Raw genomic sequence first — 12,346 nt, 5'->3', positions numbered from 1 at the left:
CAATACATACCCTGCCAATACTCTGCAATACATACCCTGCCAATACTCTGCAATACATACCCTGCCGATACTTACTCTGCAATACTTACCCTGCCAATACTCTGCAATACCCTTCCAATACTCTGCATTACATACCCTGCCGATACTTACTCTGCAATACTTACCCTGCCAATATTCTGCAATACCCTGCCAATACTCTGCAATACATACCCCGCCGATACTCTGCAATACCCTGCCAATACTCTGCAGTACATACCCTGCCGATACTTACTCTGCAATACTTACCCTGCCAAGACTGCAATACTTACCCTGCAATACCCAGCAATGCCCTGCCAATAATCTGCAATAATCTGCCATACCCTGCCAATACTCTGCAATACCCTGCCAATACTTATCCTGCCAATATTCTGCAATACCCTGCCAATACTTACCCTGCCAATACATATTCTGCTAATACCCAGCCATACCCATCCATGCTCAGCCAAAATATTATTGGTGGAGATGACGTGGATATTACAGTAGGGGAGATGTATATTGCAGTGGGGACTATATGGTGGTGAAATTTTTCACAGGTTTTTGCAAATTCAATTATTATTTGCTGATCCGAAAAAAGATCCGATCTGTGACTCAGATCCAAGGAATGATCCGATCCGTGAGTTTTTTGATCCGTTGCCGATAATCTTGCACGGCAAGGGCAACGTTATTCCAGTTTGTGTGATATTTTCTAATTTGCTGTATTTGAATTTGGAACAGGGTGTATTTGTGTTAGAAATTCCCTGAGAGAGAAAGATCATCACCCATTGTGTTGATTATTCTGTTTGACAAGTTAACTTATTTTGTATTTGTAAACTGCCACTTTACAATAAATGTACTGTATTTTCTGTGAAATATATATGCATATGAGCGTACCTTTATTTATTTTTATTTTTTTTTGGTGGGGGAGTGGATCTTGGGTGAGAGTTCCCACACTTTTTTCCCCAGGACTTGACCCCTGTCTACTACCCTTCTGTATATAAATGGGGGTCTCTTTGTGTGGAGAAGGAGGTGTTCTGTAGATCCAGTGACCACCATTTGCAAGTATCTCATGGCTAAATTTGTGTTTATAATGTCATGGTTGAACTTTTTCTTTCTTTGGTGAAGACTATGCTGAAATTTGGAGGAGATTCACTATGTGTTGTTGGGACACTATGGGGGGATTTACTAAAACTGGAGAACTCCCTTCCTGTTAAAAAAAAAAATAAATAAATAAAAATAAATTGGAGCACTCAGAATCTGATGCAGTTGTGCATGATTGCCAATTACCTTCTAATTTCAGCTTGTTTAATTAAGCTTTGACAATAAAACTTGGACTGTATGTGCTTTGGACAGTTATCTGTTATTTTATTTTATTTTTTTTGGACACTGTATTTTTTTAGGATATTATATGCTGAAGTCACATTTGTTTATTTATTTAAGGCACACTTTGAGGAAATACACCAAGTTTGTTTGGATAAATTGGTTTATTGTGAATAATAGTTTACTTCACAGTACACATTTTTAGTTTAGAAATTAGTTGGTATTTTTGTACAGCATGACACCAATTTATATATATATATATTTTTGTTAATGGTCACTGATGACCCTTGTCATCAGGTACCCAGTTTGGTAACTAGCAGTTTTGTCTAAAAAATAAGGGGTATAACCTCAACAACGCACATAATTATATAATTATTTATCACTTAGATACTGTTAGCTAAAGGGTTACCCTGTGCTAAGGCCTAAAAAAAGCAATGCAATTCATCTACCCACTCAGTAGAAGAACCAGGCACCAAACCCTGAAGGATACAAGAGGTCTTTGGGTAATACAGCAATGTGCAACTATAACCCCAACCATAACCATATATCTTATTTAATATGTTAATAATTACCTTTTTTATCTTCAAAATCAACTTTCATATGCACATTTTTCTATGATCCTCTTTTGACTTGTAATTACAGGCATTTCTGGTTGGAATTGTTGTTCCTGATGCTGAAGTGATGCCAGGATGGGCAAAGAAGAAAGGTTTTGAAGGATCATTCGCAGAACTATGCAACAATTTGGTATGATATTTTGTATTCTAACATTAAAAATGTATCATCTGGTCTGCAAAAAAATCCATCTTTTGGAAGAGAACAGTTAGGAAGAAACATTTTTTCAAGGAAAAACATGTTAATTGTGCAACCAGAAGAATAATGAAATCTGAGACCAAGAAAACATCTGCTGAGAAGTGTTACTGGAATTTTCCACTGTCCAGTTACCTGCTATGGTGCAGTGAACCACACATTCTTGAGTTAGGTGAGAGTTAATTAAAGTGATTATTAACACAAATTATGTAAACATTTTCCAATCCGTTGGTAAATCATCCTGACTAAAGCCACAATGATGTAGAAAAGATGTAGCTGGATAGCCGCACTCCGAATTATTCAACTTTATTTCAAAAATGTAATTAAAATCATAGCATCTAGGCTGGTAAACAGACTAACTGCACAGCCGCTGACATGTTTCACACCGAACACGGTGCACCGTGTTCGGTGTGAAACATGTCAGCGGCTGTGCAGTTAGTCTGTTTACCAGCCTAGATGCTATGATTTTAATTACATTTTTGAAATAAAGTTGAATAATTCGGAGTGCGGCTTCCAGCTACATCTTTTCTACTTCAGTTCCTGTTGCAAACAGAGCCAGCACCCTGTGGGATTGTGGAGACAGCTGTTTTGGGAGAAGTCATTACCTTAGAGCGGTAATTCTTTGTAAAGCCACAATGATCCTGCTGCCCAGAAATTAGTAAAAGGCTGCTTCCATTAAACATTTATTTGGCATTTAAAGCGGTTCTTCACACTAAAGGGGAAGTTCCGCTAATCTGATCCCTCCCCCCCTCCGGTGCCACAATCGGCACCTTTCAGGGGGGAGGAGGTATCCAGGTATCTGCACCCACTTCCGGGCAGACCGCAGCAGACCCCCGCAGACGCCCCGCCCCCCCTCCCCGTTGTGTTCTGGGAAACACACAGTTCCCAGGACACAGCGGGGGACCAGAAGAGACGCGCAGCGCGACCCGCGCATTCGCAGTAGGGAACCGGGCAGTGAAGCCGCGATGCTTCACTTCCCGATTCCCTGACAGAGGATAGTGGCAGGGGCAGCAGCGAGACGAGCGATTGCTCTTCATCTGCCGCCGACATCGCTGGACCCTGGGACAGGTAAGTGTGATTTTATTAAAAGTCAGCAGCTGCAATATTAGTAGCTGCTGGCTTTTAATATTTTTTTTTTAGGTGCAGAACCACTTTAATTAGCTTGATGACAGACTTTGAGCAATGGTTATATACTCACCCTCTCCATACTATATTGTGGAACTTTTTGGGCAAGGACACATAACCTTTTTGTGATATTTTTCATTGAAAATCCCAATGTAAGAATTCCTCACCAAGTTGTAAATTGTGGAAACCACAGCAAATGTCCTGATCTTGTTAGGCCAACAGCAATACTTTTATGAGAATATTCTTTCGTGTAATGAGATTTCAGATACGAAAACATCTCTTGTGACCTCAGCCTTCTTCTCGTAACCTTCAAACCTGATGTGCTTGATTCAAGGAAAAACAATTTCCCATTTACTTAAAGTATCAATTCTTAGCACTGTTTAGCTTTGACATCTCAAAGTCTATCATTTATAAAAGTTGTATCCTTTGAACTAATTCAAGCAATTTTTGTTTATTGTGAGCCAGTCATAGTGGCGAAACCTTCCCTTCACCCTAACTGATCTGACCTATTATAACAATGGCAATGTTTTAGATGGTGGTTGTTAATTTCTGCTGCTTATGTATAGTGCAAACATTGAAGCTATAGTCAAACAGGATAGAGGCTTTGCACATACTGTTTAAAGATTGTTATTTATGGTTGTACATGATGGCTTACACTCACCATGGTATTATGTGGTTTTAAGCATTATTTAGTCCAGGATTCCTGCCCTGCAGGGGTTATTGCATTCTAAGTGTTTTAGGAAACATGTGGCCCCTCCACCTTTTGCAGGCGTGGGCCTGTGTGTTCTTAGCATAGTGTACCACTAAATATGGATTGTGGCCAAGGGGTTCTGGCCAGCTCTGAGGAAGAGGACTCTGCCCTTGAAATGCATAAGCTGTGCCCTCATGGAGGGACACGTGTTCTATGTGGGACTGGACCTGTTACATGCACTTGATGGTGTACCTTTGTGAGTACATTGCCATTTGGTTTTATTTAACAAAGAGTTTTTATGGTATTGTCAGTGCACTCTTCTTCTTTGGCTTCTATTATTTAGCTCAGGTTTTAAGGGGAGAGAGTCACTCTCTCCATACCATATTGTAGAAGTTTTTAGGCAAGGACACATGAGCTTTATGTGACATGTTTAATTTAAAATGCCAATGTAAGAATTCTTCATCTTAGGATATAAATTGTGAAAACCAACATCAAATATCCTGATCCTGTTAGGCCAACAGCAATCATTTGGAGAATATCCCTTCATGTAATAGGATTCCAGATATGAAAACCTCCCTTGTGACCTCAGCCTTCTTCTTGCAAACCTCAAACCTGATGTTCCTGCTTCAAGGGAAACAGTTTCATATTTAAAGTAACAATCCTTAGCACTGTTTAGCTTTGACATATTCCAAGGTCTATCATTTATAAAAGTGTCTAAAGGATCCATAACAACCACTCCAATTTCTTTCAATCTCTGTTCGGAAAAAGGATCTCAGAATAGTTGGTGTGGAGGGATAATTTTTTTATTTTATTGGGGTTTTTTTACATTAAAAAAGAGTACCCTTACCAATGATAACACCAAGTATATGTACTGGCATCCTTATTGCTGGAGAGATGTGAGTATACAGGACCTCAACCTTGCTCATAGCTTGCATGCCAATGACAATCCCATGACTAACTAGTGCCTAAGAGAAATGCCAGCAATGAGGTGTGGTTTATGTGCATGTTGCCTGTCCGCAGTCAAAGAACAAAAAGTTGCTACCTCACCCCCTTACCTGGTAAATGGGCCTTTTGGATCCTTTGCAAGTTCACCTAAAATAAAACGGACTCCAAAATATGTACTGTATTTTTACATAAAAGCACAACTTTTTTTTTGATGTGTTAATCTTGATTCTTGTTCTTCACTTTATGGCCCCTTTCACCTCAGGTGGACTTGATTGTGAACTTCATGAAACTCTATGGGCAGGCGGATGTAAACAGACTTGTGTCCATTTACATCTACCTACCCCTGAGGCTGTCAAGGTCTGTGAGAAAAAAAGGCAAAGGATTTGCTTTCTTTTCTGCTTTTCAGACCTGAACATCATGGATCAGAGGTAACCTGATGTAAACAGACACATGTGTATTTACATCCAGGCCCCTGTAGAGCCATCACTGGTCCGCTATGGTCCACTCTCAAAATGCAGACACTAACTGTATAGGCATGGCTGTCACAAAACTGACATCTGTCCCACTCAGCTCTGGTTCAGCAGGAAAACTGCTCATGGATCACCTGCTGAATTAAGTAGCACCATATGAAAGGACTCTAAGGGTCGGTTCACACAGGGGCAACACGACTTTCAACACAACTTTTGGAGGCAACTTGGACACGACTTGAACACGACTTGGGGCGACTTACAACACAATTTTAAGTCGCCCTAGGTCAGGCGACTTTTGCCGTGGCCAATCAGAGAATGAGCTCTCAAGGGGGAACTCCACACCAAATTTAAAAAAAAAACGGCATGGGTTACCCCTTTCGAAAGCATACCAGGCCCTTAGGTCTGGTATGGGTTTTAAGGGGAACCCCCTACGCCGAAGAAACGGCATGGGGGTCCCCCAGATCCATACTAGACCATTATCCGAGCACGCTACCTGGCCAGCCAGGAAAGGGGTGGGAACGAGCGAACGCCCCCCTCCTGAGCCGTACCAGGCCGCGTGCCCTCAACATGGGGGGTGCCTTGGGGAAGGGGGGCCGTGCGGCCCCCCCCCCACCCCAAAGCACCTTGTCCCCATGTTGATGAGGACAAGGGCCTCTTCCCGACAACCCTGGCCATTGGTTGTCAGGGTCTGTGGGCGGGGGGCTTATCGGAATCCGCAAGCCCCCTTTAATAAGGGGGCCCCCGGATCCCGGCCCCCCGCCCTATGTGAATGAGTATGGGGTACAATGTACCCCTACCCATTAATCTTTGGGAAAAAATGTAAAAAAAACAAAAACACACAAGGGTTAAAATAGTTTATTGCACAGCTCCGGGTGTCTTCTTCCGTCTTCGGGGGTCTTCTCGCCAGACTCCTCCGCTATCTTCTGCTAGCTCTTTTACTACGGCTCAGGAGGGGAGGGGGCCACTTGCTCGTCCCCACCCCCTTTCCAAGCTGTCCGGGTAGCGTGCTCGGATAAGGGTCTGGTATGGATCTGGGGGGGACCCCACGCCGTTTTTTCAGCGTAGGGGGTTCCCCTTCAAATCCATACCAGACCTAAGGGCCTGGTATGCTCTCGGAGAGGGAACCTACGCCAATTTTTTTAAATAAATTTGGCGTGGAGTTCCCTTTTGAGAGCTGATAATTCTGTGAGAGTTGCATCCGTATCCGACGGAGATCCGACTTGGAGTCGACCTCCATTGAAATCAATGGGTACCAGTTGCCTACAAGTCTGATTGAAGTAGTACAGGAACCTTTTCTGAAGTCGGAGCGACTTCAGTAGTGTGCATTAAGACGGCTCTCATTCACTTACATTGATTTCTACATGTTGTGCGACCTGAGGCGACTTTGGGCGACTTGAAGTCGGATCTGAGTTGCCCCTGTGTGAGTGGACCCTAAGGCCTATTCCATATTCCATGATTTAACTTTCTTTCCTTTGAAAGCTGTTTCCTATGAGAGCAGTAGCAAGCTTTTCTCAAAATACTGTATGTTCGAGAAGTACACATACACATAAGGGGGTTGAGATTTTTAAGGAAAAGAGGTCATATACCCTGCAATGTTCACAATAGTTTTTAAAAAAGCATGATTTTTTGCAAGCACATGATTGGTTGATTGAATCGAGCATATCTTCACTTTATTTACAATACTCAATGAACAGTTTCTATACAAGAGTTAAATCTTTCACCCCTTTAGTTATTCAACCTCAAAGAGTTTATTATAAAATTCCAGATAAAAATTCTCCAGGTACAGGAAATGTGGATGTGAATTGTATTAGATAATTTTATTAACTTAAAATTGAAAAGCGATCATTCCATTGTTGGGATTAAAAATGAAAATATCTTTAATTTCTTTTAGGAACTCAAAAAAGCAATTATGGCTGATATGGTGAGACTAGGAAAAGAGAGTGGGCTTCATTCTTTTGAACAGGTAAGAAAAGATATGCAGATGTGCCTTTATAAAGTATGTTTTCACAGAATGATGCATGCTTTAGTTTTAGTGATGGCAAACATTGCTGGTATGTGTCAGTAATGCCGCGTACACACAATCGGATTATTCGCCTGACAATCCGCCCGTGTGTGGGCTCTGGCGGACTTATCTTCCCAAAAGTCTGGCGGACTTAGAAAGAAGTCTTGACTCAAAATTGTATGCCGGACTCGGCAGTCTGGCGGACAGTTTGCCCGTCTGTGTGCTAGTCCGCCGACTTTTGAAATGAACGGACTTGCACACACACGGAGAAAAGTCCGTTCATTTTGAACGTGGCTCCAGGTAGACGGAACTAGTGAAGGAAGTCAATGTCACCACCTCCATTGGCGAGATTGACACCTCACTAGCCCCGTCGCCTGGTATGGATTTAAAGGGGAACCCCTACGCCGAAAAAACGGCGTGTGGGTCTCCCCAAAGTCCATAGCAGACCGTTATTCAAGCACGCAGCCTGGCCGGTCAGGAAAGGGGATGGGGTCGAGCGAGCGCCCCCCCCCCTCCTCCTGAGCAGTACCAGGCCGCATGCCCTCAACATGGGGGGGTGCCACCCCAAAGCACCTTGTCCCCATGTTGATGAGGACAAGGGCCTCTTCCTGACAACCCTGCCCGTTGGTTGTCTGGGTCTGAGGGCGGGGGCTTATCAGAATCCGGGAGTCCCCTTTAATAATTTTTATTAGACAGCTCTGGGGGTCTTCTTCCATCTTCAGGAGTCTTCTCGCCGGACTCCTCCACTATCTTTTGCTCTTTTTCTAGCTCTAGTGGGGGAGCCCGGCTTTCTCCTTCGTCGTCGCCGCCGTCCGGGGGTCTTCGTCCAACTTCGGGGGTCTTGTCCCGCTCTTCAGTTCTTCTTGCCAGGCCTCCACTTTCTTCTTCCAGCTCTTTTACTAGCATTGGACCGGTCTTGTCACTGTTACCGCTGCCTTCTGCTTCTTCTTCCAATGTTGACACGACACTCTCTCTGGCCGTAATGGCAGGGACGTGTTGTGCGGCAACTTATATAGGGACAAGGGACGGGGTCACCGGGTGATGTCACATGGTGACCCCGCCCCTTATTATGTCCCGGAGAATGCTGGGACTGTCACATCATAAGGGGCGGGGTCACCAACATCGGAAGAAGAAGCAGAAGGCAGCCGCAACAGCGACAAGACCGGGCCAATGCTGGTAAAAGAGCTGGAAGAAGAAAGCGGAGGCCTGGCAAGAAGAACCGAAGAGCGGAACAAGACTCCCGAAAAGCTGGAGTTGGAAGAAGACCCCCAGATGGCGGCGACGACGAAGGAGAAAGCCGGGATCCTCCGCTAGTAAAAGAGCTATCAAAAGAGTAGAAGATAGCGGAGGAGTCCGGGGAGAAGACCCCGGGGATGGAAGAAGACCCCCAGAGCTGTCTAATAAAATTATTAAAGGGGGCTCCCGGATTTTGATAAGCACCCCTCCCGCAGACCCTGATAACCAACGGCCAGGGTTGTCAGAAAGAGGCCCTTGTCCTCATCAACATGGGGACACGGTGCTTTGGGGTGGGGGGGCTGCAGGGCCCCCCTTCCCCAAAGCACCCCCCATGTTGAGGGCACGCAGCTTGGTATGGCTCAGGAGGGGGGGGGGGGCGCTCGCTCCTCCCCATCCCCTTTCTTGACCGGCTGGGCTGCGTGCTTGGATAAGGGTCTGCTATGGACATTGGGGGACCCCCACGCCGTTTTTTTTGGCGTAGGGGTTCCCCTTTAAATCCATACCAGGTGACGGGGCTCGCGAGGTGTCAATCTCGCCGATGGAGGCGGCAACATTGACTTCCTTCCCTAGTTCCGTCTACCTGGAGCCACGTTCAAAATGAACAGACTTTACTCCGTGTGTGGGCAAGTCCGTTCATTTCAAAAGTCCGGTGAACTCCTGCCATAGTGCGGCAGATTGTCTGCCAGACCTAGTCCGCCGGAAAAGTCCGGTCGTGTGTGGGCGTGTGTGTGCAGGTCTGCTCGCTGGGAAAGTCCAGCGGACCTCCGCTGCAAAGTCCGACGGGTTGTCCGCCGGATAGTCTGATTGTGTGCATGCAGCATTATTGGTTTTAAACCTGTGAATTTGGATTTTTTACCATTTTTAGGTGTACTTTGCTTAGTTAATTACTTTATATTAAAACATGTTTTGCTAAGCCTGTTTTGTGGCTTATCTATCATTTTGCATTTTTTTTTAGTCCAATATAAAAAAGAGGAATGAACTGTATTCATTTAAAAAAAAAAATTTAAATGGGAAAAGTTTTAAACACCTCATTCTAGGTGACATATAGGGATGCCATTTTGTGGAGTGTCAAAAATGCGTAAACATGGGATACTTTTGGTTATTAAAACTCAGAATTATCAGTAAATCTTAGACTTTAAGGATTCAGGGATATTGGCAAGGTTATATGAAAATACAAAATATTCCTATTAAAATCGAGCTTTGCCCTGACCCCTCCCACCCTTCATCTAGAAAGGTATAAAGAGCAGATTTTCCCATTGGAGATTTCACCAAAATCAGTCAGTGACAAAAGTTCTAATCTTTCCCAATACCACAAAAAAAAAACATTGCTGTTGTGTCCACTGGAGAGACTCATCATAACTTCCTGTTCTGTTTGCAATCCATCAAATACACAGGAAGTGATAAGACTTCAGCGGCAGCTGTTAAAACTGGTTCACCAATCTAAAAAATGAAAAAAAAAACTTTATAGCTAGAGTTATACTTTAACAGTTGCTATAGATCATCCACCCCTGTCATTAAGACAAACCAAGTTGTCTTCCACAGTCCCTCCTGGATGAATCCATTCCCCCTGTACAAGCCCACCCATGATCAAACCATTACTGCCAGCTCATTCATTGAATGCATTTTACAACTTACTGCTTAGAGTTTAGTTCCTTTTCCTCCCTGTCAGTCAGAGATGATCACCTGCATACATATGTTATGATTCCAGTTACTGTGCCATGAAAAGACAGCTTCATTTTAATGGTGATGAATAGCCTGTGCAGAAAAAAAATGTGCCCAACTTGTCCAGCTACTACTGCACACATACCACCTGGCCCATTAATTTCATAAACCTCTGGATGACATAGGGACACAGTAAGTATGGACCAGCCATAGGAATGAATGGGTTGAGTGAGATGCATGAGCAGTGGGAGCTCTATGTGGATTTTTTCCTGCAAAGGCTGAACAGATTAGGATAGGGCGCCATAGTAAAGAACTTGGAAGTAGGGCTGAATGTAAATATTTAGGTAGGTTGCTGCTGCTCAGGTTGTTGGGACACAATGACAACTTCTTTAAAAGAGATGTCGTCCTTTTAATACTGTTTTTTTCTTTTTCATGCTTATTATTGTTGTATATTTTATAATAGGTGAAAGCTATTCACATCCACAAAGAGACGTTCACCGTACAGAATGGATTATTGACACCAACACTGAAGGCGAAGAGACCGGAACTCCGAGACTTCTTCAAAGAGGAGATAGCGGAGCTTTATGCCACGGTGTCTGTGTGACACTCTGTGAACAATATGTCTTATCATGCACATAAACTACAGAAATATGTGAATACATTCTTTTTTTTGTTTTTGGATTTTAGCCTTTGCAGTTATTTTGCTTGGAGTGCAAGAAAACGATGAATGACAACCAAGGATAAATTAACCAATATTATTTTAAAGTATTGCTAGCATGACGGTGTTTATACTGTACAGCAATGGATTGAAGACTAATATGTATAGTACAATATGCCAACATGGCTTTAGTAAGGACACTTTTTTTTTAAGAAGCAAACTGAAGTCAAATAAAATAATTTCAGGATCACTGCACGAATCCTAAGAAAAAACGTTGATGGTTTTCTGGATTGCGAGGACTTTTGTGTCCTTTTTATAGAACATTGCAAATACTGCAAGCTGTGTAAACTATTAAAGATTTACAGAGATTAATAGTTTTCAATAAAATAACTATAACAACTGTTTGTTTGAGAATTATTTCTTATTAAATGGTTTCATTAGCACAAAATAAATATATAAACTAGATCATGAATTGGTTCAAACAAATGTGCAAGCTTTAACAATTACAGTTACTGTAGGTCCATATATATTTGGGCACAATTTTCATACGTTTGGCTTTGTATGCTACCAGAATAAAATTTAAATGAAACAATCCACATCAATTTGAAGTGCAAGCTTTCAGCTTTAATTCAAGGGGTTGAACATAAATATCAAGTATACATTTTAAGAACTGCAAACATTTTTACACACAGTCCCAGTCCCCCATTTTCAGAGGCTCAAATGTAATTGACAAATTAATATAATAATAAATAAAATGTTAATTTTTTATATTTTGTTGAGAATCTTTTACTGGCAATGAGTGCCTGAAGTCTGGAATCCATGGACATTACCAAAGACTGGGTTTCCTCCTTTCTGATGCTTTGCCAGGCTCTTAATGCAGCTGTCTTTAGTTGTTCTTTGTGGGTCTTTCTGCCTTCAGCAAGTGAAATGCATGCTCAATTGGGTTGACATCAGGTGATTGACTCGGCCATTGCATAATATTCCACTTCTTTTCCTTCAAAAGCTCCTGGGTCGCTTTTGCAGTGTTTTGGATCATTGTCCATCTGTAATGTGAAGCGCCGCCCAAAAAAATTTTGCTGCATTTGACTGAATCTGGGATGAAAGTATATCTCTAAACACTGCAGAATTCATCCGGCTGCTTCTGTCTTCTGTCCCATCATCAATGACCCAGTGCCACTGGAAACCATGCCCATGCCATCACACTGCCTCCACAATGTTTTACAGATGACATTGTGTGCTTTGGAACATGAGCTGTTCCAAGCCTTCTCCACACTTCCCGTCATTCTGGTACAGATTAATCTTAGTGTAGCGCAGGAGTTTTTGCCACTTAAGTTACTATGTAAATATGTAATGTTCTTTAAACAATAGTTTAGCTCCCTCTAGTGTCCATTCTAATTAATGTTACTAAGATTTTT

At 42.7% G+C, this 12,346-nt stretch overlaps 1 protein-coding gene across 4 annotated transcripts in view; it reads left to right on the top strand.

Moving 5' to 3' along the window:
* Nucleotides 1-11,331, top strand: part of ACSL6 (acyl-CoA synthetase long chain family member 6) — a 342,759-nt gene extending 331,428 nt beyond the window's left edge. For all 4 annotated transcript variants that reach the window (XM_077473316.1, XM_077473315.1, XM_077473318.1 and 1 more), the window contains 3 exons: nucleotides 1,978-2,079; nucleotides 7,265-7,336; nucleotides 10,737-11,331. In XM_077473316.1, coding sequence (XP_077329442.1) covers nucleotides 1,978-2,079; nucleotides 7,265-7,336; nucleotides 10,737-10,877 — 315 coding nt within the window. In that variant the 3' untranslated portion in view covers nucleotides 10,878-11,331. The remainder of the gene's footprint in view (nucleotides 1-1,977; nucleotides 2,080-7,264; nucleotides 7,337-10,736) is intronic.
* Nucleotides 11,332-12,346: the final 1,015 nt, after the last annotated feature.

The sequence above is a fragment of the Lithobates pipiens genome, unplaced genomic scaffold (assembly GCF_037356315.1).
Source record: "Lithobates pipiens isolate NorthernLeopardFrog02 unplaced genomic scaffold, aLitPip1_a1.2 Scaffold_8, whole genome shotgun sequence".
Lineage (NCBI taxonomy): Eukaryota > Metazoa > Chordata > Amphibia > Anura > Ranidae > Lithobates > Lithobates pipiens.
The sequence above is the reverse complement of the archived record's forward strand: the minus strand, read 5'-3'. Positions and strand labels throughout refer to the sequence as shown.